This window comes from Pocillopora verrucosa, chromosome 1 (assembly GCF_036669915.1).
Source record: "Pocillopora verrucosa isolate sample1 chromosome 1, ASM3666991v2, whole genome shotgun sequence".
Classification (NCBI taxonomy): domain Eukaryota; kingdom Metazoa; phylum Cnidaria; class Anthozoa; order Scleractinia; family Pocilloporidae; genus Pocillopora; species Pocillopora verrucosa.
The window spans coordinates 14,107,822-14,133,866 of record NC_089312.1 but is presented as its reverse complement, the minus strand read 5'-3'; the positions used below and the strand labels follow the sequence as shown (position 1 = coordinate 14,133,866).

General features: G+C 36.7%; 1 protein-coding gene and 2 pseudogenes across 1 annotated transcript; 2 read left to right on the top strand and 1 right to left on the bottom strand.

The window, feature by feature from the left end:
* Positions 1-74: 74 nt before the first annotated feature.
* LOC131786316 (protein FAM193A) lies at positions 75-18,411 on the bottom strand. Its single transcript, XM_059103357.2, has 24 exons — positions 18,142-18,411; positions 15,674-15,785; positions 13,953-14,011; positions 13,596-13,673; positions 13,246-13,349; positions 12,940-13,003; positions 12,358-12,424; positions 11,490-11,550; positions 10,713-10,766; positions 10,048-10,204; positions 9,061-9,185; positions 8,186-8,245; positions 7,404-7,491; positions 7,191-7,277; positions 6,839-6,864; positions 5,271-5,616; positions 4,375-4,813; positions 3,663-3,844; positions 3,313-3,387; positions 2,889-3,074; positions 1,988-2,498; positions 1,743-1,780; positions 846-895; positions 75-371 (listed from the first exon to the last, which is right to left on the bottom strand). Exons 1-24 carry the CDS (start codon positions 18,238-18,240, stop codon positions 272-274), a joined length of 3,168 nt encoding a protein of 1,055 aa, XP_058959340.2. The 5' UTR covers positions 18,241-18,411; the 3' UTR covers positions 75-271.
* LOC136283248 (uncharacterized) lies at positions 18,399-21,375 on the top strand (annotated as a pseudogene).
* Positions 21,376-21,530: 155 nt separating this feature from the next.
* On the top strand, positions 21,531-22,400 carry LOC136283230 (uncharacterized; annotated as a pseudogene).
* The last annotated feature ends 3,645 nt before the right edge of the window (positions 22,401-26,045 follow it).

Genomic DNA, 26,045 nt, shown 5'->3' with positions numbered 1-26,045 from the left:
AACAAGGGGACAAAACAAACAATACCAACATGTCCTTAACCTGTTTACGTACAATTCGCATCACGCCACAAGACTTCTTCACGAAACTAAATAGATATTTTATTTGGCAATATAATTCTCTGTGCATTAGATTACATTGAAAAGAAAACGGAACTGATCGAGGAAGTGCTTCCTTAAATTCACAACTCCGGAAAAACTGGCGCGACCAGTTTACAGGCCTCCTCGACTCAAGAAGGCCGAGTAAGCTCATCTTGGAAACTCAAGGCATGGCCTAGGAAGATCCGTTTTTCTTGCCATTTAGAAGCCCTTTGAGGTTGACGTTTACAGGAATACGCTCTCTTCTCTCCAAGGGTGTTAGATTCATACAAAATCTGCAATGAAAAGGCCATCTCCAAAATTAGTATTAACTGTACTAGGCGATAACGACCCATATTGTCTACGATGTCATAAGTGTTTCACAACTTATAGTTCAGTCTTATCTTTCCTGGTTTTCTATCCACATCATCATGCAACAGAATAACATTCTAAACACACAAAGAAGCGTTTTGTCTTGGATTCGACGACATTTACATCGTTTCCTTCAGGTCCCATTAGAAACCCAAAAACTGTTCTCGCCTACATTTACAAACAGCTTAAATTGTGTGTGTTTTGGAAGGAATAAGAACAACTGCATTGTCATCCAACAACCAAAGTTTTAGCTCAACTAATAAACACATGAGAGAAGTACCGACTGCCATAAATGATAGGCTGGAAAAACAGGGCAAAGGGAAAATATCTCACGAATTTTTCCTTCGAAACAGTTCTTCTAGAGTTAACATGATATATCAAGGAAACCGTTATATTACCTTTTAAACTCTTCCAGTTCACGCTCTGCTTCATCCATTTGGGTAAGTTTCTACAAGAAACAAAAATTTGCAATAATATTCAACGATGACATAAAGAACTTGAGATTTCTATCACGCAAAGAAATCTTAAGCAAAACTTTAATTCTTTTGGTTAAAATCTGGTCAAGATTTCCGCAAAACCCTATACTCAATACGCATACAGTTTTTGGATAAAGAGAAATATGGCGAAAACAATAGATTGCCCTTGGGTGTGCGGCTTCGTTTTAAACTAGTATTAGGTTATACGGAAATCTGTTCCAAATCCTCTATAACTTTAAACCTTAACAACAAGACGGGCTCATGTTTCTATTCAATTGCACACTATTTGGGTACTCGCTCTACTTATTACAAGTACATGTATCGATCGCGGAATAGATAGCGAGAGGAGCAGCCAATCAAATCGCAGATAGCAGACTTGCCAAAAAAAAAATTACTGGTAAACAATGTTAGTTTTCCAACTGACTGAAAATTCTCTCCTCATGATTCAGCGATCCGAATTTTTTAGGAAATCGACGACTGAATTTCCTTTTGGACTCGTTTTATGCAGTATCATAGTGGAAATTATCTCCTCATAACTCAGCGATCTGAATTTTTAAGAAATCGACGACTGAATTTCCTTTTGGACTCGTTTTATGTAGTATCTTACTGAGCGTCTGCCCTTCAGTGCTTCATGATACATAATCTCCATATTTTACCAAACATACAATCGGTCTGGGACGATAAACAAGGTTGTCAATGAGAAATGTTCAAATATTAGCAATGTCAAGTTAACGCCGCTGAAACCTCCTTAAAAAAACATACAGATGCATGATTTTATAGACTTCCTTTGGATTTGGCTTAGTGATAGCTTAAACCTACCTCGATATCTTCGCGCGGCATGAAAACATCATCATCATCTGAGTAAAAAATAAAAATATTTTATGAACAAACACGATAACACGAATAAGACAATGACAATTAGTCTAAAAGTAACCCACAGGTGAACGAACATTAAATCAATACAACGTTATGACTGTTATTGTAGCATGACTAATGGACAAGAGGGGATGAAACTGTCACTTAACTCATTTTTTGGCCATAACCAAAGGATTCGTGTTTCTTACCTACTGACGCCTTTTTCTTCTTTTTTCCTTGCTTTTTCTGTGGTGGTGGACCGCCTGTTTTCTCTTGCCCTTGGTGTTTGTTATTGCTAACAGGGCTACGATCAGGTGATCCCGATACCTGTCGTATTTTCTCCGCCTTCTCTTCCGTTTTTGTCCGCGCACCGAAGTTGCACTCGTTTTCGTGACTCTCTACTTGGCGTGACATCGTGACATCTTGATTTGAGTGATTTCTCTTCTTTCGCGCCTTGCCACCATTGTCTGGTGTTTGTAGTTGTTTCTGTTCCTGTTCTTTACCCCTGTGTACTGGTTTGCCGTTTTGTAGTTCTTTTCCGTTAAGAGCGGGTGTTTGGTAGTTTGTGGTCGCGTCAGACTCCCGTTTGTTCCTCAATGCATCACTCGTGCCGTTGTGATGAATCCCATTCACGTTTCCTCGGTTGGAGGGGGAAGATGGAGGAGCTTTGTCGTCTATTTGATCATTTGTGTTCTCATTCTGCTTAGCCTTCTCAGCCGCCTTGGAGAAAAAATTGTTCCAAGTAAGGTTTTTTTTTTTTCAATATTTCATTCGTCTACTTAAATATTAAACATTCAAGTATTCACGTAATCAATCAATCAATCAATAATCGAAGAACATGGAGTGGGAAGAGAGAGTAAAGGGGAGGGGAGGGTAGTACAGACATTGGACAGGTAGTGGGGATTAGAACTCACATTGTTGGGTGCGCCAAAAAACTTTGGATTAGGTAGGTTGCTTGGCTTGCAACATCACCACTGGTTTACTTTTAATTATTACCGATGTTGTTGTCAGTTTTTAACATCAATGTCATGATAGCGAAGATGATGATGATGGCGATAAACAGTAAAAAAAACATTGCAGTATCAGTTATTTACTTTGAGTCCCACTCACCTTCTTTTGTTTTTGCCGCGCTCTTTTTTGCGCTTTCGATTTTGCCCCCAGTCTTTCTTCTTCCATTTTCTGCCCATTGATAAACGTCAAGAGATCGTCCACCGACCGGTGATCAACGACTGTCGCATTCGCCGTCTTCTTGTTGTTCTTGTTCTTGTTCTTGTTCTGCTGTACCGGCTGGTTTGGCTTCGAGAGAATAAAATCGGTTACTTTTAAAGTTCGAGAAATTTTCCACCAACTATAGCGCCAATTTGCATCTATCAAATCCAAAGCGTCATTGCAAACATATAAACTTCGATATTCCAACAGCCCTGTAAAGAGTTAAACGATGATTCATCTGCCATAAATGTATGCACAGGTAAAATTTTAAGACTACTCAGGAGACAAATAGTAATAACACCTGAACACTAAAAGCTCACTTTACCTGCCGTTTGTTGTATCGTCTTCTTAACTTGTCCCGTATCTCAGTGTAATTGCGACTGGTTGGTGCCACAGGAGGCTAAAAATATAAATTGCCACAGATCAGAGAAACTTATGATGCAAAGTCAGCATCTTTTTAACCTGAAATCAGCACTACACCTGTCAATAGAGGATGACAGGTATGTAGAGCTCTTAAAAGTACGTTTGTGGAACGATCTGATCCACTTTCCCTATTCACTCATTTCAAACCGACACAAAAATATTTTGGCCAGCTCTTAATCCATCTCTCGATTTCAAAACGTGTACGCAAAAATCAAACAAGGTTACTTGGTTAGAAGTAAACAGTCTACTTACTGCAGCATGGCCGAAGAATTCACAATAACAACAATCGCAGTATTTCCCACGATCCGTCCGGCCATCATCCGTTGATGACGTACATTGATTGACAGGTGGAGTGTCGCATGAGCTACCATCTCCACTGCTCCGTACACTTGATGGGGAACCAGGGGGGACATCAAGGCCCAGGCCGTCAATGTCTGCAACAAAAAAGATCACATCCAAATTAAAAAGAAAAAAAAAAAGGAACATAAAACGCTGACACAAAACAAGGTCACATTTTATTTGTGTTCAACAAAACCAGTCTTTTGGCTTTGAGGAACATGCGACAAAAAATCTTCGAGGTCGGCAAATATTGAGAGCAGTAAAGAAGCTCTTAATCCATTGACTAATCAGGCCAGGAGTGACTAGCATGTAATTTCTCCTTACTAGATTACTCCTACGTCAACTATTAGGATCACGAGAACAAAGGAAATAGTCACAAACTAAAGAAGCTCCTGATTGTTGAAAAAAATCTCCTTGTTAGCACCTTGGGTAATGTATGGAGAACAGTACGGAGAATATGCTTACTGATGTTAGGGTGTGGAGGATTAATCTCTAAAGAGACGCAGAGGCCGTTTAAAGGAAAAACAAGGAAAACATTTAAAATATTGAAATCTGTGGAAATTTTTCTCTAAGTATACCAAGGAACAAAGGAGACACATTCTTCTTTGCATGTAAAATGTTCTACCTGAGGACTGGCTTGTTCTCCTCGGTGAACAACTGCTCACGTCATCATCGTCATCGTCTACATCATCATCGTCATCATCATAATCACTATTGATGTCACTAGAACTGTTATTTCCGTCATCCAGTTCAGTGCATCCATCCGGGCTGTCATGGTAACCATTATGATTGACGTGCCTGAGGCTGTCCGGGAGAAAGCTGTGAAGATCCTGACGATGGATCTCTGAGAGGTGAAGGGAGGTGGCAGGGAGGGGCTTGCCGTGATGTGGATGAAAGTAATTGCTGTGAATTGGATTGTTGTTTGGGGATGAAGCGTGGACTGCAGGAAAGGGATGGGTGGTAAAGTTCTTGTTCTCGGCCTTAAGTCTTGTTTCCTGATCCTTTACACCATGATAGGGGCACTTACTACACTGACATTCGGCCTTCTTGCTACCACTCGTATGCTTTAAGGGAAACAAGGAAAAGTCTCAACTAAAGGTGGTTACACATACAGTACCGCTCAAGAGTAAGTTGATAGTCTCGACTCGAAACTCGATCCTCGAAGCTATCGAGAATCGACGGTTGACCATCAAGGATCAAGACGTTCAAAGAACTTTTCGAGGATCTAGATCGCATTTTACTTTATTGTACCTCATTCCCAGAGTCTAAAGCAAGTTGTTTCATGTATCGCCTAGCTACGAACACTGAACATAATGTAACGTTCTGTGCTGTTCCATTCTGTTCTACACTGTACTTTAATGCACTGTCATTGCAATAAACATTTACATGCCTCTTTTCAACAAGGACACCACACAACCCAAAATTAAATGAAAAAACTTCAAACAGGAAACCACTCATCTTTCCCTTTCAAGTTTTCCTTGCCTTTAATTACGTAAACGTGATATAGCCAAGGTATCGCACCTGTTCTGTACTTTTAACTCCTTCCCTATACCCAGTTGTACCACTACATGCTGAGCATTGACAAAGATTTGCTCCACCATTCATCATCAGAGGTGGTGGCGGCAGAAGTTGGGAGGGTGGGATACTATGGAGGTCATTAGCCACCAAAAGGTGAGGACTGAAGTTTGGCACCGACACTGGGTTTGTCCACTGCATCCTGCTACCAGCTGTGTTATGAGTGGATACTGCAGCTGAGATGTGATTGCCGCAGGGTTTTGTGTGTGAACTTGCTGTTTTAAAAGGTGGTATTGATGGTACTGGTGAATTGAGGGGCAATGAAGGAACACTGCAGTGACCACAGTGACACCTAAGTAGTAGAAATTAACACATTTAATAAACGTAACACAGAGGACTAACTATCCATCCATTTATAGTGGTCACAACTAAATTAAATGGTAATATCCCACTTCGTGCAACACACATTAAACCAAGTTTTGTCATGACTTTCTACGCAATGTCACATGTAAATGTACATTTCTGAGTCTTAAAAGTACTCGGTAGAACCAAGACCTTGAAATATTCGAAGTCGTGCCAAAGGATTGGCTCTCGTTATACAATTCACAATTACATTTATGTACCACATAAAATTAGTATACGTGACAACATGATTGTGATTGTAATTTGGTGTTAACAAGCACGAGTAGATTTTTCAAAGACAAAAAAATTAATGAAGCCCATCAGGTGAGCGCGATTTGAAGTCCTTGAAAAAAAAATAAAAAGCTTATTTTCACCAAATTGCATTTGAAATCATGCTATTACTTATTAATAGTTTACATGAAAAAAAGCATCTCAGAAAGTCGAGAAACGAAATTTTGACAGCGTGCGCGCTATTTGCAATTTGCACCTGTGTTACAAATTGACACTCGTGTTACTTGAAAAATGTACTAGTTTAAGCCAATCCCCAGCCCTTAATTTTTTTCCCACATATTATTACAATGCATATCAAATTTTGATTTGAATTGACGAGAGACACTGATTTGTTAACCAAGTTTCCGGGCTTTTGATTTTAACTAAACGGAACCAAGTGAAAAGGTCGGTAAGAAACAAAGAATATGAGCATTGGAAAGAATAAAATACTAAAGCTATTCTCACACTGACATCCAGGAATGTAGATAATAGCCGGAAGCTGGAAAAATTACCCGGCTGTGAACTCAATTTTTCCGGCTGTGAAGCACTACTTCTTTCTCCAAAATGTTTTTTAAATGTTGTCAGAAGATTGTTATTTATTTATTTCATTTGTTTACACCTTCAATTCTAGGTATAGCGTGCCAAAGGCATGCTAGAGTAGGCCTTCGGCCCACATACCCGCCTATCATTGCAAGATTCCCGCCTGTTAAAAACTTTAGCTACATCCCTGGACATCTACAATTTATTAATGAACATGTTGTAAACGATATCAATTATGTATCAGCAAAGGAAGGTACTGTTTCACTTGAGTTTAAGACATTCACTGAAATTTTTAAACATCACAAACAACTTCAGACAATATTACTATTGAAATTACAACGTAAGACCAATTCAAAACTTACTTTTGTTGAGTAAGCTTCTTGGAACCCTGTTTGGGAAAAATAAAAAGAAAGAGTATATTTGCTTGGCAGCCACTCACAACTTGTTGACCATTCAGAAATACTTTAATCTTGTTTGCCACGATGCGTTCTCACAAAATCCACAGAAACGTTGTTCTCGTTCTCTTAAGAAATTGTTCTACATGTCTACTTGGCCGTCATTTCATTGCTTTCGCCATTTTATTCCTTTGGTACTAAAACCCAGTTTTAGTACCAAATACAAATGCAGTTTGATTATACTTTTTACTCTTGAGGAGCAAAAGATGTATGTTTATCACTGCTGATTCTAGGATACAACTTCGTATAATATACCAACCAGAACTATCCTATTTTTCCACTCTACTCCTGTAGAATCATCTTCCCACTCCACTTTTGGTATGCCAGTTTTTTCGCGAAGTTCAGCCTAGGAGTTAAAATTTACACCATAAAAAATTCTGAAATAACTTGGTGGTTAGATAAAGTCTACAGTTCTATACGTGAAGAAAATGGGAAAGAATCTTATAAGAACAAAAGAAAGATCTTAGTTTACCTGTTTTTCTTTATAGAATTTGAACGCTCTCTCACTCTCTTTCCATGAAAACTCAATCTCAGTGAGATCATCAGTAAAATTAAGGTACCTTTGTACAAAACAAAAATGAGTTTAAAAATAGCACTATCTGTGACAATGAGAACGAAGTAAAAAGCTTATTCAATCTAAAATTTTAGGACACTTAAAACTGAACCCATCTGCACGTCTGAGACTAGCAGTTTTTGGCTCTGACAACTAAAACTTGTTTGACACTTGCCCAAGTGGACACACACAATTTATCTTAATGAGTATTTTCTTCCAGTTTTCCTTCCAAATTTGAAATAAAGTCACAATCAATGATCACAAATAAATTATACTTTTAACCTGCCTGTTGTTGTGTAAGTAGAATCACTACTTTTTAAAAGATATGAAATAACTGCTAGTAAACAAATCAACTGACTATGATCAATGTGTTCAAAAGGATGAAAAGACTGATTTGGCTCATGCATCTTCATCTTTGTTGGCAGCTGTTCAGATAATGTGATGATTCCTTTAAGAGGATAAAATTGGGCAATTTGTCACAAGCAGCCTAGCGCTTCCAAGCATGTAAAAACATGCCTATTACAATCATTTGAATGATTCTCATATGATCTGAAATGGGTAGCACCAAGGTTACAAACACATCTGCCAAATCCAAGTCTTTTTTAACATTAATCACCATAATAGCAATATATTTGTGCCTTAGGTAGGGAGACAGTAGTTTATAATCAAAGATTATCACAAACTAAATTACTTGGACTGACCTGTGTAGTAAGTTTGGAAATGTGTCCTGATGAAAATTCTCTTTTGCAACTGCACCTAGTCTGAAAACAACAACAAAAAAAGGTTTAATACATACATGTGCATGTACAAGCAGATTGTAAGGTAAAAGCAATACAAACATCCTGAACTACTCAAGGTTTCAAGCCTACATGTACATGCAGATTGTAATGTAAGTGCAAAACAAACTTCCTGATCTACTCAAGGTTTCAAGTGTACATGAACATGCAGATTGTAAGGTGAATGCAATACAAACTTCCTGATCTACTCAAGGTTTCAAGTGTACATGTACATGCAGATTGTAAGGTAAATGCAAACCAAACTTCCTGATCTACCCAAGGTTTCAAGCGTACATGTACATGCAGATTGTAAGGTAAATGTAATACAAACATCCTGATCTACTCAAGGTTTCAAGCGTACATGTACATGCAGATTGTAATGTAAATGCAATACAAACACCCTGAACTACTCAAGGTTTCAAGCATTCATGTAAATGTAGATTGTAATGTAAGTGCAATACAAACATCCTGATCTACTCAAGGTTTCAAGTATACATGTATATGTAAATGCAGATTGTAAGGTGAATGCAATTGCAAACATCCTGAACTACTCAAGGTTTCAAGCATACATGTACATGCAGATTGTAAGGTAAATGCAATGCAAACATCCTGAACTACTCAAGGTTTCAAGCGTACATGTACATGCAGATTGTAAGGTGAATGCAATACAAACATCCTGATCTACTCAAGATTTCAAGTGTACATGTACATGCAGATTGAAATGTAAATGCAATACAAACGTCCTAGTCCACTCAATAAACATTTCATCTCTTTTATACTTATTCATTACATGTTATTACCTTAACTGAGTAATTAGCCCAGGAAGGTTGCCATAAACTGCAGGGTCCCGATAGATTTCAGTGTAAAAAAGGTGTTTGTGTAAGAGATCCCAATTCAAACCAAACTCTTTCAAATGGTCAACATCCTATGGAATGTACAGAGAGCAAATTAATATACAATAAAAAATGCCAAAAATTACTTGATATGAATGATATGCAAAGAAAACAAACATTTGTATCAAGGTCACTTTGTAACTACTGTATTTACACCTGACCCAAGTAGTTTGAAAGATAGACAGTGTTTTCAGACTAACTGAATGCAAAAAAAAAAAAAAACTCCCTGACACACACCTATAAATTCAAGGCTGTCTATGACAAGGGGCGAATGAATTGTAAATACAAAAATTATAGCACACACAGGGTTCGACATTAACTTTTGAGGTAACTTGCCCCATTGGGCAACTGCCATTTAATTTTTAGTTGCCCCCCAAAAACTGTACTTGCCCTGTTCTAAAAGGTAGTTGCCCACTGACATTTTACCCGCCATTTTGAACACATGTGCATTCAAGATCTTTCTGTGCATCCTCTCATGAAGTGTACCGCTGACATGAGTGACGCATTTGCGATCTCACTCCCTGACGAGCGTTGAAAATCAAGGTGCTTTTACTGTTTAGCTACATACAAAAAAGACAACTTTTCTTGGTTTTCTGTTTTCTTTATTATTTCTAAGTGATTTAAATTATTATTTTTATTATTACTTCCAAGTTCCAGCAGTTGCCCTGCATGGAGGAAGCCAGTTGCCCACTGGGGCAACTGGCCTGAAGATTTCAGTTGCCCAAGCCAAATTTTACATGCCCCGGGCAATAGGACACCCGTTAGTTTCGAACCCTGACACAATGCAAGGCTGATATGGCCTTAGATGCTCCCCTTTCATGCACAAAATCAATGGCAAAACAGAAATATCAGATGAATGGCACAATTTCAATTATCATTACTAGAACTTCTCACCAGCTTGGAGAAGAATGGTCTGAGGATATCAAAAGCCTTTGACAGTGCTTGGTATTCATCCAGTAACATAGTAAAAAATTCTTTAGCATGGTTCGGGGACAAGGGACATGATGTCAAATATTTCACAAGGCGTACTTTCACTTCTCGGACATATTCCCTGGAAAGAGGGATAACAAAAAGATCACATTAACTCTAGACTAGGAAAGGACTACTCCTTTAAAGTATGCCAGTTAACCTTAAGCAAGACAAACCTCTGCATACCACTTGATAAAGACAACCTATAATTAAGAACCACTTTGGGTTTGTGTGAAAGAAAACAGGCACTCCTTGGATGCATTTTTTTAAACACCTTCTGTCTTCCTTAGCCAGTGTATGAACCACAAACATTAGATAAAAATTTCAAAACAAAAAATTGTCTCATTGTTCGACAGTGGTTCCATACTAGACGTGTATTGATTCCATTTCTAACACGTCCTTGTATATATACATTAATTTTCTTCAAAACCATATTTTCATACAAAGCACAAGCAAACCTCAAACCCCACAAACCTCTTTACTCACCCCTAAATATTGAGACAATTTATTCAAAAGAATTTATTTCTGACTGCCTCTAAACAAACACAAAACAAAATGGCCCAGTACATGTATTTGTACAGTTTACATACCTGGCTTGAATTTCAAGTTTTTCAAACAACTGAGCAGGATCACTTTTTAGTAATCTAAAAAGAGTTAAGAATGAACCAATTACATACAATTACATGTATACAATGGCGACGGACAGTTGAGAAGGAAATAAAGGAGATGGGGAAGACCTGGGAGAGTATCAAGTTCATGGCAAGGGATCGCCAGATGTGGAGGGAACACATTGCTGCCCTACATGCCTGTTAGGCGTAAAGGGCATGTGCGTGTGTGTACATGTATACAATGTACAGTCACTGGTGACAGAAAAAAAAACAACAACAATAAAAGTATGCTGTAAAAATATGTTTTGTTCACTAAAGGAGCCATCGCAAACCAGACTGACTCAAAAACTGCAATAGCTCACCAGCTTGCAGTTATTATATCTAAAGCTTTCATACATAAAGGGAAAATAAATTAAACAAATATCAATGTCAGAACTTTACGCAATGTCTGAAATACAAAGACGAGTATGATGAAATAAAATAGAATAATTTTCTAAATATAAAATCAAAATCAAATAAAAGGGCCAGGCAACTCAGATTCTTCTGGCTCCTCTCAAACTTTAGATTCTTTTACTAAAAGTCATAGGAAGCTCTACAGTTTCAGAGCTATCTCACTACAAGCACAAGGATAGAAGTTTAGGCCTCAGAGAGTGTTAAAATGTTAATAAAATTTATTCAAGTGCTGATTTCCACCTTAAATAAGCCCCTGGCCCTTCTGTCACAGTACCTGTATACTACATCTATGATGGGGGTACTCACTTATCTACTTTGAATCTGAGTCTGTTTTCATCTAAAGAATTTTTAACAGTTTCTTCCCCATCTAAAACATTAGCAACAAAATAAGTATTAATCAAATGTGCATGAAAAAGACATAATCACCCTGACTTTGTCCCAACTAATGCTTCAACAACTGGGATGGTTAAATGGAAACCAAGTCAAACAAACACAATTAAGAAATTCACCAAACCATGGAGTGTTCACATAAGTTGTGTGACATTCCTCCTTTTGTTTGTAGAGGAATGACAAACAACTTGTGTCAACACCAAGGAATGAGGACAGATGAGCTACATTACCTGCATAGGTGCAGTGAAAAGACAATACAGTTTGATAAATTTTGCAGCAACAAGCCAAACAGTTAAGATGACTGCAACTGTTTGGTTGACAGAAACGAGTTTGTGCCTAAGCCTTGTGTCCACATAACCAAACCTTTGCACAAGAGTTATTTTCTTTTAAGGGGGAACTTCTACATCCATACAGTAGTATGATGTAAATGTTCTTCAAATGTTCTTCTATTTACAATGTGAAAAGAAGCAACTGAACTGAACTTAATGCCACAAATATAACTTTTATTAGCAATATTGTACAAAGCTAGATGTGTAAATGAAAAACATTAAATTAATCAAAATCCACAAAGTAAACTGTTTCTCACTGAAACAGCATTACAGACAGGCAAAACATGCTATATTGTATCTGTAAAAATATTTATAAACGCAGTTGTCCAACAAGTCACAAACCAACTCTGCTAACCCTCCCACACTCTTAACAAATCTTCAATACACAACATAACAATAAGTATATCGCATTAGTAGACAAGTACTACATATTGCATAGTTATTCTCCTGTTCACCTGCTAAGGATGTTCCAGCCTCTCTGTAAATACACCTCACGATGTTTTTAACCTCGCCCCAACAACACTAGGGACAAAACAAAAAGCTACAATGAAAGGTAATTCTCATGCATGCATAAACATTATACATTGTGCCAAAGTGTTTCTATAACATACATGAGACTAAAAAGTTCAATTCACAGTGCTACAGGCTACAATTAGAGAATAATCCAAAAAACATTCAAATGCAGCATACACATGTATATACAGTTTTTGTACTTATATGGTGGCTCAATGAAAAAAAGGAAAAAATTTAATCCTGAACTTTACAACAAAATGGAGATACCTGTAGCTGCATCTAGGTAATTCAAACATTTACATGTAATGTACACACAGGGTCTAAACAACCTACAATATGCTTTTATTCAGCCAGTTTCACAAACTTCCAAAAACTACTATCCTTTTGCATCTAATTTGATAAAGAACTGCACATCATTTAATTTTCAATAAGAGGAAATTGACACATCAAGAAAAATTCATTATGCCTACTTACATAATTCTGTGATGATAATTCACAGTCCAGTGTACAGTAGCTGAACTTACCCGCAGTTGTTGCCTTTCTTTCTCCTTAATTTCAGCAGCTTTTATTGTATCTTGCTTGACAGAGCTGAGTATATTAGAAGGGCATAGTCACATATGTTTACAATGTACAATCATATAGATATCAATAAAGTGCAAACCTGAAGGCTCACTGTAAGAGACAAACCTCTGTTGAAAACCTGGTCACTAGTCCAAACAAACCATCAACAACCACTTGTGCAGAATAACTTCTTTGAGGGAGGATCACAAAATTTCAACCTTCCATTCTACATGTACATGTACAAGGAGCTACAAAGCAAAACATGTTACCTTCTACTGCAGTTTTGGTGAAAGCACTTGGATTGTTGCTCAAAAGGTTTGGTTGTGATTGAGAGAGTGAGATTCAAAGATGGCTTTTCCTTGAAGTCTTGCACCTGTGAATAAAGATAGAGAAATTTACAAGTAAGTACCCCACAGAAGTATCTGTCAATAAATAAGAAATAACATAAAACAACGTAAAAGAAAGAAACAAAAAACTACGCAAAAGATTTTTAAACCTACAATGTTACAGCGACCCAAAATAATGTGAAGAGGTCTTTTCTTTAGACAGAGACACGAGCTTGAAGATCTTGACAGAGTACCTTAATGTACATGTGCATCTAACATTTCCACAAACTTACAGGTATTGGTTCCATTGCTGCCCTGCGTTCTTCCTCCTCAATACTTCTTCTACATTCTGGACATACCCACAGTGGAACCTTCCATAAAAAAGAACAAAAAAATTAAAATTTATATGTATCACTTTAATTTTGTCTTTTAAAAGAACTGGAATTTAAAAATTTGTTAAGTGGGCCAAAGATCTGTTGCTCAATGGCATAGCACTGGAGCATGGAGTGAGAAGGACACAGATATTATATTTGTCTAATGACTTGGACAAGAAAAAGAACATCTTTCTTTGTGCTAAGCTTATCCTTGTTCAGACAGATCAGTAGGAACTAACGAAATCTAATTGTTACACTGATCTAGAAATACCCTACCTGTGACACTGAAGTTCCATTAGGATTTGATGTTTGAGTTGAAGATTTAGTAAGTTCTCCTACAATAAAAGGTGTGATGAATAGGAATATTAATCTTATTCATTGCAGCTCATCACCATTCATTCTTCAACTCTTTGATGGCCAACAAAAGGATACAGTAGACCTCGAGGGGACACCTTTTTCAAGCATTTACCAATTTTTTAGTATGCATTACCATTCAGTTTCAAAGAAAAAAATTTGTTAAGTATTGCAACACCTGCATATTCTTTAAAAAACATATTTACGACCTAAATTCTTAAAAGTGTGAAAAAGTGTGAAATGCCAATTACAATTACTCTACATAAATGATTCCCACAATGTTTATCCTAGCTGTAAAGAGAAATTCAATGTGAAACAGACAGGTATCACACCAAAACCAATTACAAATAGTCTATATAAATGACTCCTGCAATGTTCACCCTGACTGTAAGAGTAAAGAATAAAAAAGATTCTACAAGGAATGAACAGATATCTCACCAAAACCAATTACAAATAGTTTACATAAATGACTGCCCCAATGTTTATCCTGGTTGTTAGAGTAAAGAATGAAAAGAAATTCTACAAGGAATGGACAGATATTTTCCAAAACCAGGCTTTTAGTGTGAGAAATCTTTATGGCTCACACTTGACAGCTAACCATCAACAAGTTCTGTTGCATCAAGTTCAAGCTCCTAAAAACTTGAAATTGAAATTGCTGGCAAACAGAATTGAACCAAGGTTTGTCACCTGTGAATGCTAGATAGTTTCCCACAAATTATCCCACTGCTGTAAGTCTCATGGGACTCTGCAGGTTGCCTTTTTGTTTCAATTGGCAGTTGGTGAACAAACTTTAAAAAAGAAATGCAAAGTGCTCCTAGTGATTGATTATGATATAGTGCAGGAGTTTTATTAGTGTGGTAGAATTTAATATCCAATTAATTCACTCAAAGAAACATTGTTCCTTTAGAATTGCCGTTCCACAGTCAATTTGCAATTACATCAAGCTGAAGTGAAATTTGTTTTGCCAACTAGCCCATTTCATAACTTTCCATTGATATAAAGTTTATGGGAGCTATGCTTCAAATAGCGTGTTAAAAATTTTTTTGGCAAAGGTCCACTGCACCTACATGTACGTGAGGGTCATAACAAATTATTGTCTCTAAATTACATGTAACTTAATACAGTAACAACCTCTTACCTGCAGAATTATAGCCACAGAATAGGGGCAATATGGGTCCTTTCACAAAAATTGAACCTAGCCTTAAAAAATTGGTTTAATTCTTCCCAATTTTGCCTAACAATTTCCCTTTTTGGGTCTGACGTGTATCCACTTATATATATATATCTTAACACCTATATTTATTTATAGTCCTTTAAGCCAAAAGGTCAGATCTGAAAATATTTCAAATTGCATGACTAAACCCCTACCTGATTCAAACTAAGAATGGCTTTGCCAATAAAACAACTTTGAAAACATTTTAAGGGACTCAGCTTAGTTGATATTGAATATGTTCAGACACACATCATACAAATTTCACATTATTTACAAACAGACTGTGAAATGCTAGAACAGAATGACCAAAAGGGATTTCAGTGATCTGCAAATAGTAACAAGGCACATTGGACTTGCCACTGTATATTCTCGTCAAGATTTTAACAACTGAACTAATACAACTGTAGATAAAATTATACTGTTTTCTAACCTTTCTTGTTTCTCTCATAACGTTCTTTGTGACAAAGAAGACAGCGTTCACCATCTATTGTGGGAGTTCCAGCCTTTGGTGAGTCATCATCTCTAGATGAATTATTCTGTAGCTGCAACATGAAACAAAAATGTGTTTTGTGAAAAGTTATCGTTTAAGCAAAACAAGAATTTCATTAACCATTAAGAAAACTACCCAACAAAAATAATTCATAAAGTATATGACCTGTAAGATGCTGCATATCAGTAGTCCTCTGTACAGTGTAAACACTGAACAGTAAATTACATTGCTGTTTACATCATGCATAACAGAAAAATTTATTTGTAAAAATCTTGAAAGTTTTTGTCATTATTATTTCTTGTTTCAATTCTTTTTTTATTGGAATCTCTACAATACCAACAGAAACCTGCCTTACAGAATACGGATTTCTGTGCTTAAACACATTTGGTTGACCGTCAATTTTTTTTTACACTCAAAATTGATTAATCACACACTTGAACTTAAGCTGAAATCTCTTCTCTTGGGCAGAAGACTGATCTCATTGTACCCTGACCACCTAATCTGATTGCAAAAAAAAATGTATACATATACACATGTTTTCATCCTCAGTCTTTATCAGACTGAGTTCTCCCAGGTTTTTTACATTTGTATGTTACTTGCACTTGAAACAGAGGTTTTATTTCAGTTCCACAGAAAATAGCAGTTTGGATGGCAGAAAAACCTTGTCTTTAAATACAGTGGAAAATTTACAAGTCTCGAAGTTCATACTCAAAAATTAATTCCTTAGTATTTGGAAGAAATGTTTCCAGTGGTTTCATAAATTTTTAGTTACAATTCTCTCTTACAACTCTAGGGAATGTTGTACCCTAAATTGTGTGTGCTAAAATGCTGGAAAGAAGTTCCAATATCATTATAATTCTTAAACAAAAACAAAAAAAACCTCTGCATGTACTGTTTTGACATGAATACTGTACATGTTAGAGAATGACCAAAAACAACCTCCTACAGCAAATATTTATAACTATGAGAGATTGTATACCTATTTTAATTTGGCTTAGTCTGGAATGAGGGCAAATCATGGGCCTAATATCATCTGCTATGAGGTGCCTCTGCTCCTAGGTAATACAGAGACCTAAAATTATGCTGTGGAGTTTCCAAAGTGCAGTATCAAATTTGTTACTGCCACATTCCCAAGACAAAATACTAATGAGATGAAGAAGATGAAAATATAAATGGAAAGGGTACAGACTTTTATTACAGCACTTAAAAATATAATTGCTTAACAGGATAAAGATGTTACATAATATCATTTCCGCAACAGGAATTTGAAGGTCACAATGTAAATCAAACCATATTTTGTTTATCAGTGATGTGAAGAACTTGGTCTTAAACTGAATTTTACAAAAAAGAACTTCAGATTAAAGACTACTAATTGCTGTTGCTTTCCCTGATATAACAGTGTTAATACTTTTGCCTGACACATGATTTGAAGGTACAATCCAAAAATTTAAGTGCACAAGACTGAAGAGTGGGAAAATCAAATAATATAAAAATTTAACCTAAAACTGCTGTGGATGGCATAGCTAGGAAATCAAGTGAAAGTCCAGAAAATTTTATTGATGATAATTAAGCCCTTCAACATGTACAGATGCAAACAATAAGGGTGAATTTCAAAGTAAATTAACATTGAAACTTAACATGAACATGTACACCAATGGTAATTTCAAAATACAAGTTAATTTTATTTCTGAAGTAATTAGTAAATATTCACTTTGACTGAAACAAAACCACAGAGGACAAAGATAAAAAATAAAGTTGTCAAGCCATTTATTGCAAAGCCTTGTGTGTTATCTATCCACCAAATACCAGCATTACATGATCGCTGGAAATCGTGTTTTCCACCAATGTTATTTCTAATTACGTAGATCATTAAACTTGAAATATTTCTTTACTCGGCAGAAATTGAATCACAGTTGTTTCGGGGAAGTGGACCTACTTCAATCCCAAATTTAAAAACAAAACGCAATAAAGCCTGAGAACTCGGGGAGTATAACTTTACTTTAGCATTTCCCATCATCAGTGACAAATAAGATGAATGCCATAATATATTACATGTCTCCGAAAAATTAGGTAAGATATACCTGAGTTAAACTTATTGCGATTAAGATTTTCCGTTCAAAATTCGAACATTTATAGTTAGAGAGCAATGTGTAATCCGTAGGTTTGGGGCTAACACAGTTAGAAAGCAAAAGACTTACTGTCATGTAGTATGTAGGACTATGTCTGAGTAAAAAACAAACATTCCATCCTACAAGCCCAGTGTACGAAGGAGAATGAGAACGGAGATCAGACAACACCATCAAAACATTAGGAACAGATAAAAAACAGCTGAATACCAAAGTTGATGAGCCCTACAGTAATATTTCTGCTAAAGATCTTGTATTATTCTGGATTCGTACGATACGTACCTCTCGAGTTTCAAGGGATTTCGGAACGTGTGTGTCCGTCTCTGTACTTTGCTTCGACCGCTTCTTCCGCCGTTTGTTGTTCTTCTCGTTACAACTCATAGCGACGAACAGCTTGGCAAGAGGAATTTCCTTAACCAAAGAAACGGATGATTACGTTGGTTCACTTCTAACGCAAGGCTTCGTCTTATCTGACGGACAAGAAAACAAAACAGAAGAACGTTGATTCCCACACTTTCTTACTGAAGCCACACATCAAAATGGCGCCCAGCATTCCCAACATGCCAATCGATCTTGGATTGCAAGGGATTGTGGTTATTTCAATTGAGGAAGCGGGTTTATGTCGTTTGCGAGAGGTCTGGGACAGACAATGTTCGCGCGCCATATCTGAACTCTTTCAGAAAGAATAAAATCAATTTCAAGTTCCTTCCTTGTTGAAGTGCATGTGTATATTTACTCCCTTTAATATTTCTTATAATTTTAAGTCTTTTTGTTCATCTTTCTGTTTCACTCCTAATCCTGCTACTTGCTTTGCAACGACAACATCGACAACTGCAACAACAACAAAAGAAACTCTCAGCTTGCCATTTTAAAATTAATCTATTGCTTGTATTACTGGTATGTTTTGCTCGCTTTGTTCATTCAAGACGATTAAGTTATTTCCCAATCTCCACGAAACACTATGCTGATTGTATCTGATAACTTAAGAACAATGGGTATTTTGAATACTTAACCCCTCATCAATTTTCTCCCCTTTTCTCTTGGAAGATGATGTATTGGAAGTACCCTCTTTTGATATATTTTGAAAATGAAACTTCTCAAAAATTTATGTCAGACGAAGGATTCAAACATAACTGAGCCATTAGTGAAGTGAAACCCTGATTGATATTCGTGAAAAATAAAGCATTTGACTCTAAATCTTCCCTATATCAAACTTATCTGTCTATATAGATTTTCGTGACGTGTCACGCAGTCTAGGGTCAGTCAAAAACACGCTAATTTTCGGACATTTTCCTCTTTTTCGTGTATTTTATTTGAATTGCTATCTTTCTTACCTTCAGTTTATAAAAATAACGTATATAAGCTTTCTATACCACTGCATTTGAAGGCAATCATTAAAATATTTCGTTCGGGTTTTTGAGACTTTTGTTCGAGATAAAGACATGTCGAAGAAGGGTTCACGCTACATGCAAGCACTGGCCATAGAGTCTGGGGCTATAACTCTAAAGCGCATGCACAAAACTGGTCATTACCACGAAATACAAAACCAAGAATAAATTTGGCGCAATTTGATGTATAATACATGAGTTTTGGATATTGTTTGGGTTCGGGAAATGGGACTCGAAGTTTACGCGTTGGTGATTTGTCTTCGATGACTCTTTTCACAGTGGCGGTAGATGCACAAAACGATTTCGGCGAAGAAACAAATGGTCCAAAAGGGGAAAAATTGACTTGGTTTACTTACGAAATAAACAAGTAAGTAAAAATTGCGTCAATCGAAGTGTATTCCAACCTGTTTCTTTTTTCTTTGTAATTTTTAAATTGTTTTTTTCATCGAACTGAATTTTTTTAATCAGCTACCTCATATACTCCCCGTCGAAGAAGCCTGGTCAAGAGCCGAACGTCGAAAGTGCTGATTCTGTGATTGCAGGAATCGTGGAAAAAAATCTTGTGGAAATCTGAGATTCGCGGAGTTAGACATGGTTTGATGCTACTCTGGTTTACAGATTTAATGAATGCAACCGAAGAAGTTACAATTCATAGACCCAACGTTTCGACACTCCTGTCTAGTGCCTTCATCAGGGGTGATCTAAACGCTGCAGCAAGAGGTCATTCGCGGAGTTGTCATAAATTCCAGAATTCTCAACGTCTTCAGGAAAAAGATTTCTCTCCATTCAGCGTTTAAGAAAGCGTCAAAAATTGGGGGAAGAGTATAAAGAAGCTTATTGATTCGTGAAAGGCAAAAAACTACTCCTTGAAAATTTTTTATCATGAGCTTGAAAACAACTTATTGATTTAGGAAAACCAACAGCTTCGTGGGCAGGAAAGGAAACAAAGCTGAATGGGATTTAGCCTCAGAGCAGGCAAAGAGATTAAAAATTGAGCAGAAGCTTAAAGTTGTTGTTAGGGATTCGGAAAACAGAAAAGAACAGTGCAAAGAAAAATTCAAAAGGTTAGCGAAAAAAAGCAGAAAAAATGCAAAAACAGGGACAAAGAGGTCCAAACAAAAAGAAACGTTTCACTGATTACACCAAACAGCACCAGGCAAGGATAGGGCGAGGATTTAAAGAAGACTTCCACTGTCATTTTTAGGCCTGTACAATTTTTTTGCCACCAAGGTTGAGGTATTTAATAATGACACTCAGCAGTATGAAACTATTTCATGGGTAGAAGAGGGAGAATTACAACTACTGTAAACAGAGCCAAAAGAACTGACTGACAATGATATTGATCAAATCAATATGCGAGTTTACTTAAAGGACAAATTTAATATAACCATGGCATGAGTTGGCCATAAAGTGTAAAGACATGCCCACAAAATATAAAATATGCAAACACCTACATAAGCTAAATGCCAATTGGAATCTGAAAAGTACACCAGGGAAGGCAGAAGGAATACAGATTTCTTTCAGGGAAAGTGTTGAGGAACAGATAAGAAGTCTGCAGAAAAATGGAGTATTGCACAAGATTACTACTGGTAAAGTAAAGATCAGTGGTGATGGTTCCAACATTGGGAAAAGACTTCAACTTGAAAATGTCACATACACAATTTTGACTGAAAAGGATGTAGCAATGAATGAAAAAGGGAAGTGTTTTCTAGCAATGATTAAGACAACAGAGAACTATGACAATCTTAAAGAAAGCCTCGCTGATCTAAATAACAAAATGTCAAATTTAAAATAAATAACTGTAAATAATCATAAGTATAGCACTGTGTATTCTTTAGGAGGAGACTGGAAGTTTCTGGCCCACATTTGTGATCCAACAGCTACAAATCAAAATTTTGCTTGTATTTGGTGTAAGTGCCCAAAACATTAAAGGTTTGACATCAACAAAAAGTGGTCTTTAACTGACAAATCTCTCAGGGCAAGAGATTCACACAAAATAGGTAAGCATGCAGAATCTAAGCAACATAATTGTAAAACCAATCTCTTGTTTGACCTTATTCCTATTGACCATGTTATAATTGATACACTACATACATACATACATACATATTTTATTGATGCTCCCTAAGTGGGCTTTTCAGCTCAATAGAAAAAAAAAAAAATACAAATATATAAATTAATTGAGAATGTAAATACAATAATATTATAATTACAAAATATATATCAATAATATAATATATCAACTTAATAAAACATTTGCAAGATGACATCTTGACACTACATATGTTTTTGAGAATATCTGATAATTTAATTGAACTTCTGATTGGGGACTTTACAGAAAAGATGCCATTGACAAGGTATCTACTTTTTCAAATGGGTTTGTCAAAATAGGTATAAACTCATGGCTGGGTATGAGAAATTTGTTAAAGAACTTGGAATTAATTTTGAATGGGAAATCAATAAGGACACCAAGAAGTTGGAGTACAGAGATCTTACTGGACCTGAAAAACTCTTGGTTTTAAAACACATAAATTTCCACTTCCTATTATCAGAGTTTCATGATGCAGATAAGCTGCAAGCCCTTTGGAGTAATTTCAGAGATATTATAGGTGATCTTAAACTAAATTACACCACAGGTCCTACAGATAGTGCTATCTCTAGCCTTGAAGACAGGATGAAAATATGGTTTCAAAAATTCCTAGACCTTCACCAAGCAAAAGATGTAACAATGTATATGCATTCATGTATGCTCATGTGCCTGAATTTTTAAAGCTATACCAAAATTTAGTATATTACACTCAGCAAGGTATGGAGAAGTACAACAACACTGTATCAAAGGACTTCTCTAGATCATCTAATCATAGAGAGGTTTCTGCACTAAACCAACTTTTCTTGAAAAAACACAGAATACAGCTTTTGGAAGCTGTTGGTTTGGAAAGGGTGAAGGAAAGCTACAACTGTGGACACTTCAACTTCTGACCATACCATCAAAACATGTACTGCAAAATGCAGCAAATGTGATGCTCCTACTTTCTGTGCCCATCTTGTTGAAATAGATGGTAAATGGAAGCCAAGCTGTGATTTTATCAATCAGTAATCATATAATATATCAATGTATTAAAGGAGTGTATTACCCAATAACTGTTAGTAGAAGTTGTGCTAAATCAAAATATATTAATGATGGACCATATTTTTTAATCCACATCTGTTGCCATCTCCACGGACAAATGTAAAAACGACTTGATGCCCGTTGTGACATCGGTTCCAATCGCATTACGGGCAAATTATTTTCATTGCATGGCCTCCACTCGTCAAATATCTCACTGTACCCTTTGAAATGAATTTTAAGCATGTTCCTCGCTTTTTCGACCTGTGTTATCTCTACAGGATAAATATCCTTATCCGTAGTTTTTATTTTCTTGCATTGCTTGGTCTTAGCTTCTACGCATTCGTCAATAAAACTCGGAATCTTACGCTCCTGCTTCGCTCTATTGACTGCCATTTTTAACATTGGCGCTCTTTGCATATTTAATTGCACTGCGCATATCAGGTGAGTAATAGGAGGCTTGGGACCAATTCAAGCAAATTTTCAGTTTTGATAGAGACTTCACTGATGGAAAAAAAATGAAAAATGCACAATGGCCGGAACATTTATCTCCAAAATCTTTGAATTAGATAGGCACATTTCCTACAGAAAATCCGTCCTCAGATCCACGGAGAAAGCCTTTTTTTTCGGAAACTATACGTCTTAAAATTCTCCTATTCTCCAGATAACCTGTGGAGCACGCATTGTTCGCGCGGCGCCGAATAATTCTCTCGCTGCCCCTTGAGCTAACTTGAGAAAGAGAGGCTGTTTAAAATCTCGATGAATGGGAGAATTAATATACAGTCTGCATTCAATAACAGAGTGCGAACTGAACCACCTAAGAAACAAAACCTTGCCATTCTGATCCAAGCTCTAGTGAGATCGAGCTTGAAGCCTTCAAATTCCGCGCTCCAACGCTCCACCATTGAGCCACAAAGGCTGAGCCAGGCGTCCATTCAGTTTATATGTAACAAGCGTCTCACATACCGCAAAGAGCAGCATATATCTTACTTCTGAGATGCGTTACGCCAACTTACTTCGAAAATTTAGGGTTCTTCGATTTAAATTGTCTTCGTTCATCTCTTCCTCTGTAATATTATTATGACGCGAAGCAGCCATTTTGTACTTAAGAGCCTACAATCACCTCGCGCAGGTAATTAGGGACTGGTCATAATTTGTCGCCTGAGGGTGGAGGGGAATTTGGGGGGAGCATCACATAGTTTTTAAGAAAACAGAGGGGGGGTCAGCCCTTATTGACAGGAACCAAGGGGGGGACCATGAAAAAGGGAGAAGTTTATTACTTTTTCGATGATCTTTTATTCTTTAGCTGAGTTTCTTGTTCAGACACAATGTTATATAAATAAATAATCAATGGTTGTGCTTGTTTATTAAACGTGATACTTGAAAAAGCTAAAGTTTAAGTTCTGTAATTTAAATGTATACAAAGTTCCTCTTTTTGAATTGTCTAGAGTTAGTCCCGAGAGGCGTCCCCGCAATGAGAAAGTTCGATTAACGCAGCGGTACGCCGTCATTACAGAAAACAACATCAGAAGTAAGAAATATATATGTGTTATTTGCCGGCTGGGAGGTCCGTATGGTGAAAAACTGTGACCGAGGTCTTGAAAATACTGCCCGAGGCCGTAGGCCGAGGGCAGCATTTTCAAGACCGAGGTCACAGTTTTTCACCATACGGACCGACCCTTAGCCGGTAAATAACATATTTATTGTTTTTAAACTTGACGAAATTCTTTCCGAAAGAACCCGAATGACTTATGGCCGTAAATACGGCAAGATCTTCCATAAACTGAACAATTTTTGAGTGAGTAAATGGTAGTTAAAATAGAGGTGATGCAAATTCAAGAGAGATGCCTCAGCGAAACATTTTCATTTCCGTAAAGATAAAGGTGATTTAAAAGGCTTCCAAACAAACTTTGAAACATTATTTTTACAAGTATCTGTCACAATCTGACATCTGTCAATTAGAGAGCGCGCAAGAAAAAAAAATCGTAGGAACATTTGAAAACCAACAGAACTAGTTTGGCAAGGACTGTCATGACAATGTTTTCTTCAAAATCAGTTAATGATCTAACGGAAAGTATTATTTACTCTCATCGACCATTCATTCATGTGCGAAGATTTACCTCTGTTCATTAAGTAAACGGCGAGGAAAGTAATTGTGAGTAAATTTATTTTTTTATTTTGAAGTTGTGAGAGTTTGCTCGTTTGTTTGCTGTAATGGCGTGTTTAACTCTGATCTTTCCTTCACAAAAACTAAATTCGAACGGCACACTCCAACGAGACACAAGGGAATTTAATGCAGCCTTTTCTCAATTCCTTCAATTTCTGTTGTGCAATTTAAGGTACAAATGTCCAAATTGAACGGAATTGGAAAGACTCACCAGGAGCGTATATTTGTTGTAGAACTTAAATTAAAACTTCGCTCGCTTTTTTTTACTATGAACAAATTGCTCGAGAAAATTCAGATATTCAATGAATGAAAGTTCCATCGTTCAGTTTAACTGTAACCAAATACCTCACGTTTCAACTTTCTGGGTACTTTTTGTGAACTATTAAAATTAATTGCAGACGGTTTTTAGGCCGCTTGTCAACCAACGTAATGACACTATTGTTTATACAAATTCATTCTGAAACCAATATTTTTCTGTCAACCAAAGTGATTTGATAGAGAGAAAAGGGAGGATTCATAAGTTATTTATCGGCTTGAGGTAGTGACCGACGTGTTTGCTTAAAAATACTGCCCAGCCGGAAAACGAGGTATATTTATGAAAAATGACAACGAAAGTTGGGATGTACTCGGCGACTCACGAAAGCGTTACCGTGGCCCGTGGGCAGAGATAGGAAAATACTGACCGGGTAAAGAACCAATCAGATTGCAAGATTCGTTACCGTGCCCTCTAAAAAAACAATAAATACATATACCAACATGTGTTTATTTTAGCGGGACTGCTTCGTCCCCCAACGCATCTTTAATTGGCAGCCTCTTGGACGCCTCCCTTTGTCGACTCTCCTCCTCTGCTAACTCTTGGAAAGCCTCCTCGTCCGATTTATCAGCAGAGTCCTCGTCCGAGGTTGACTCTTCGGTGCTTTTTTCGTTTAAATTGGGTACTATTACCTACGTGTTACGGGCAAAGTTTGTTTTAAAACGCCTTTTTTTAGCGGCCGTAGCAGGGGATGTAAAACTATTGTCATTTTTGCATCAAATACCTCTCCAGATGGCTTTCTTTAGGTGAGTTTTTCGAAAAGCAAATATGCCCCCTGATGTAAAAGTCTTCTCCTTTAATATTTTCATCTTCCTTTTTTTTCTCTTTACCATGTCTACTATGACAACGATTTCCTCAAGATTTTGTGAAATTTAAGATGAGAACGGTTTCGTGATGTTTATTACTTGCCTTCTTTAATTGGCGGAAACCTGCATGATTGAGAAAGATTCCTTCATGGTTTTTTGATAATTCAAGAAGTTCGGATTATTGCTTGCACGATACCATCATGCAACAAATGAATATTGCAATTGCATAGATTCAGCAAACAGTAGGTTAAAAATACATGAAATAATTGTTTAATGCCTGAAGAGCTGAAGAAGAAAAAAATTAATATTTGCTTATATTGAGCCGCTCCATAACAAGTGACAATCTTTTCTCTCATTGAATGGCCATCGCTTTCCTGTATCAATCAATTATTTAACAACACTCCTT

Bases quoted from the DNA above. Each gene is read 5' to 3' on its own strand.
- LOC131786316 (XM_059103357.2), bottom strand. From the start codon at position 18,240: ATGAGTTGTAACGAGAAGAACAACAAACGGCGGAAGAAGCGGTCGAAG. The intron at 13,004-13,245 runs GTAACATGTTTT...TAATATACTCAG, and splicing joins CACCAAAACTGCAGTAGAAG to CTCTGTCAAGCAAGATACAA. The intron at 372-845 runs GTAATATAACGG...TTTTCATTGCAG, and splicing joins GAACTGGAAGAGTTTAAAAG to ATTTTGTATGAATCTAACAC.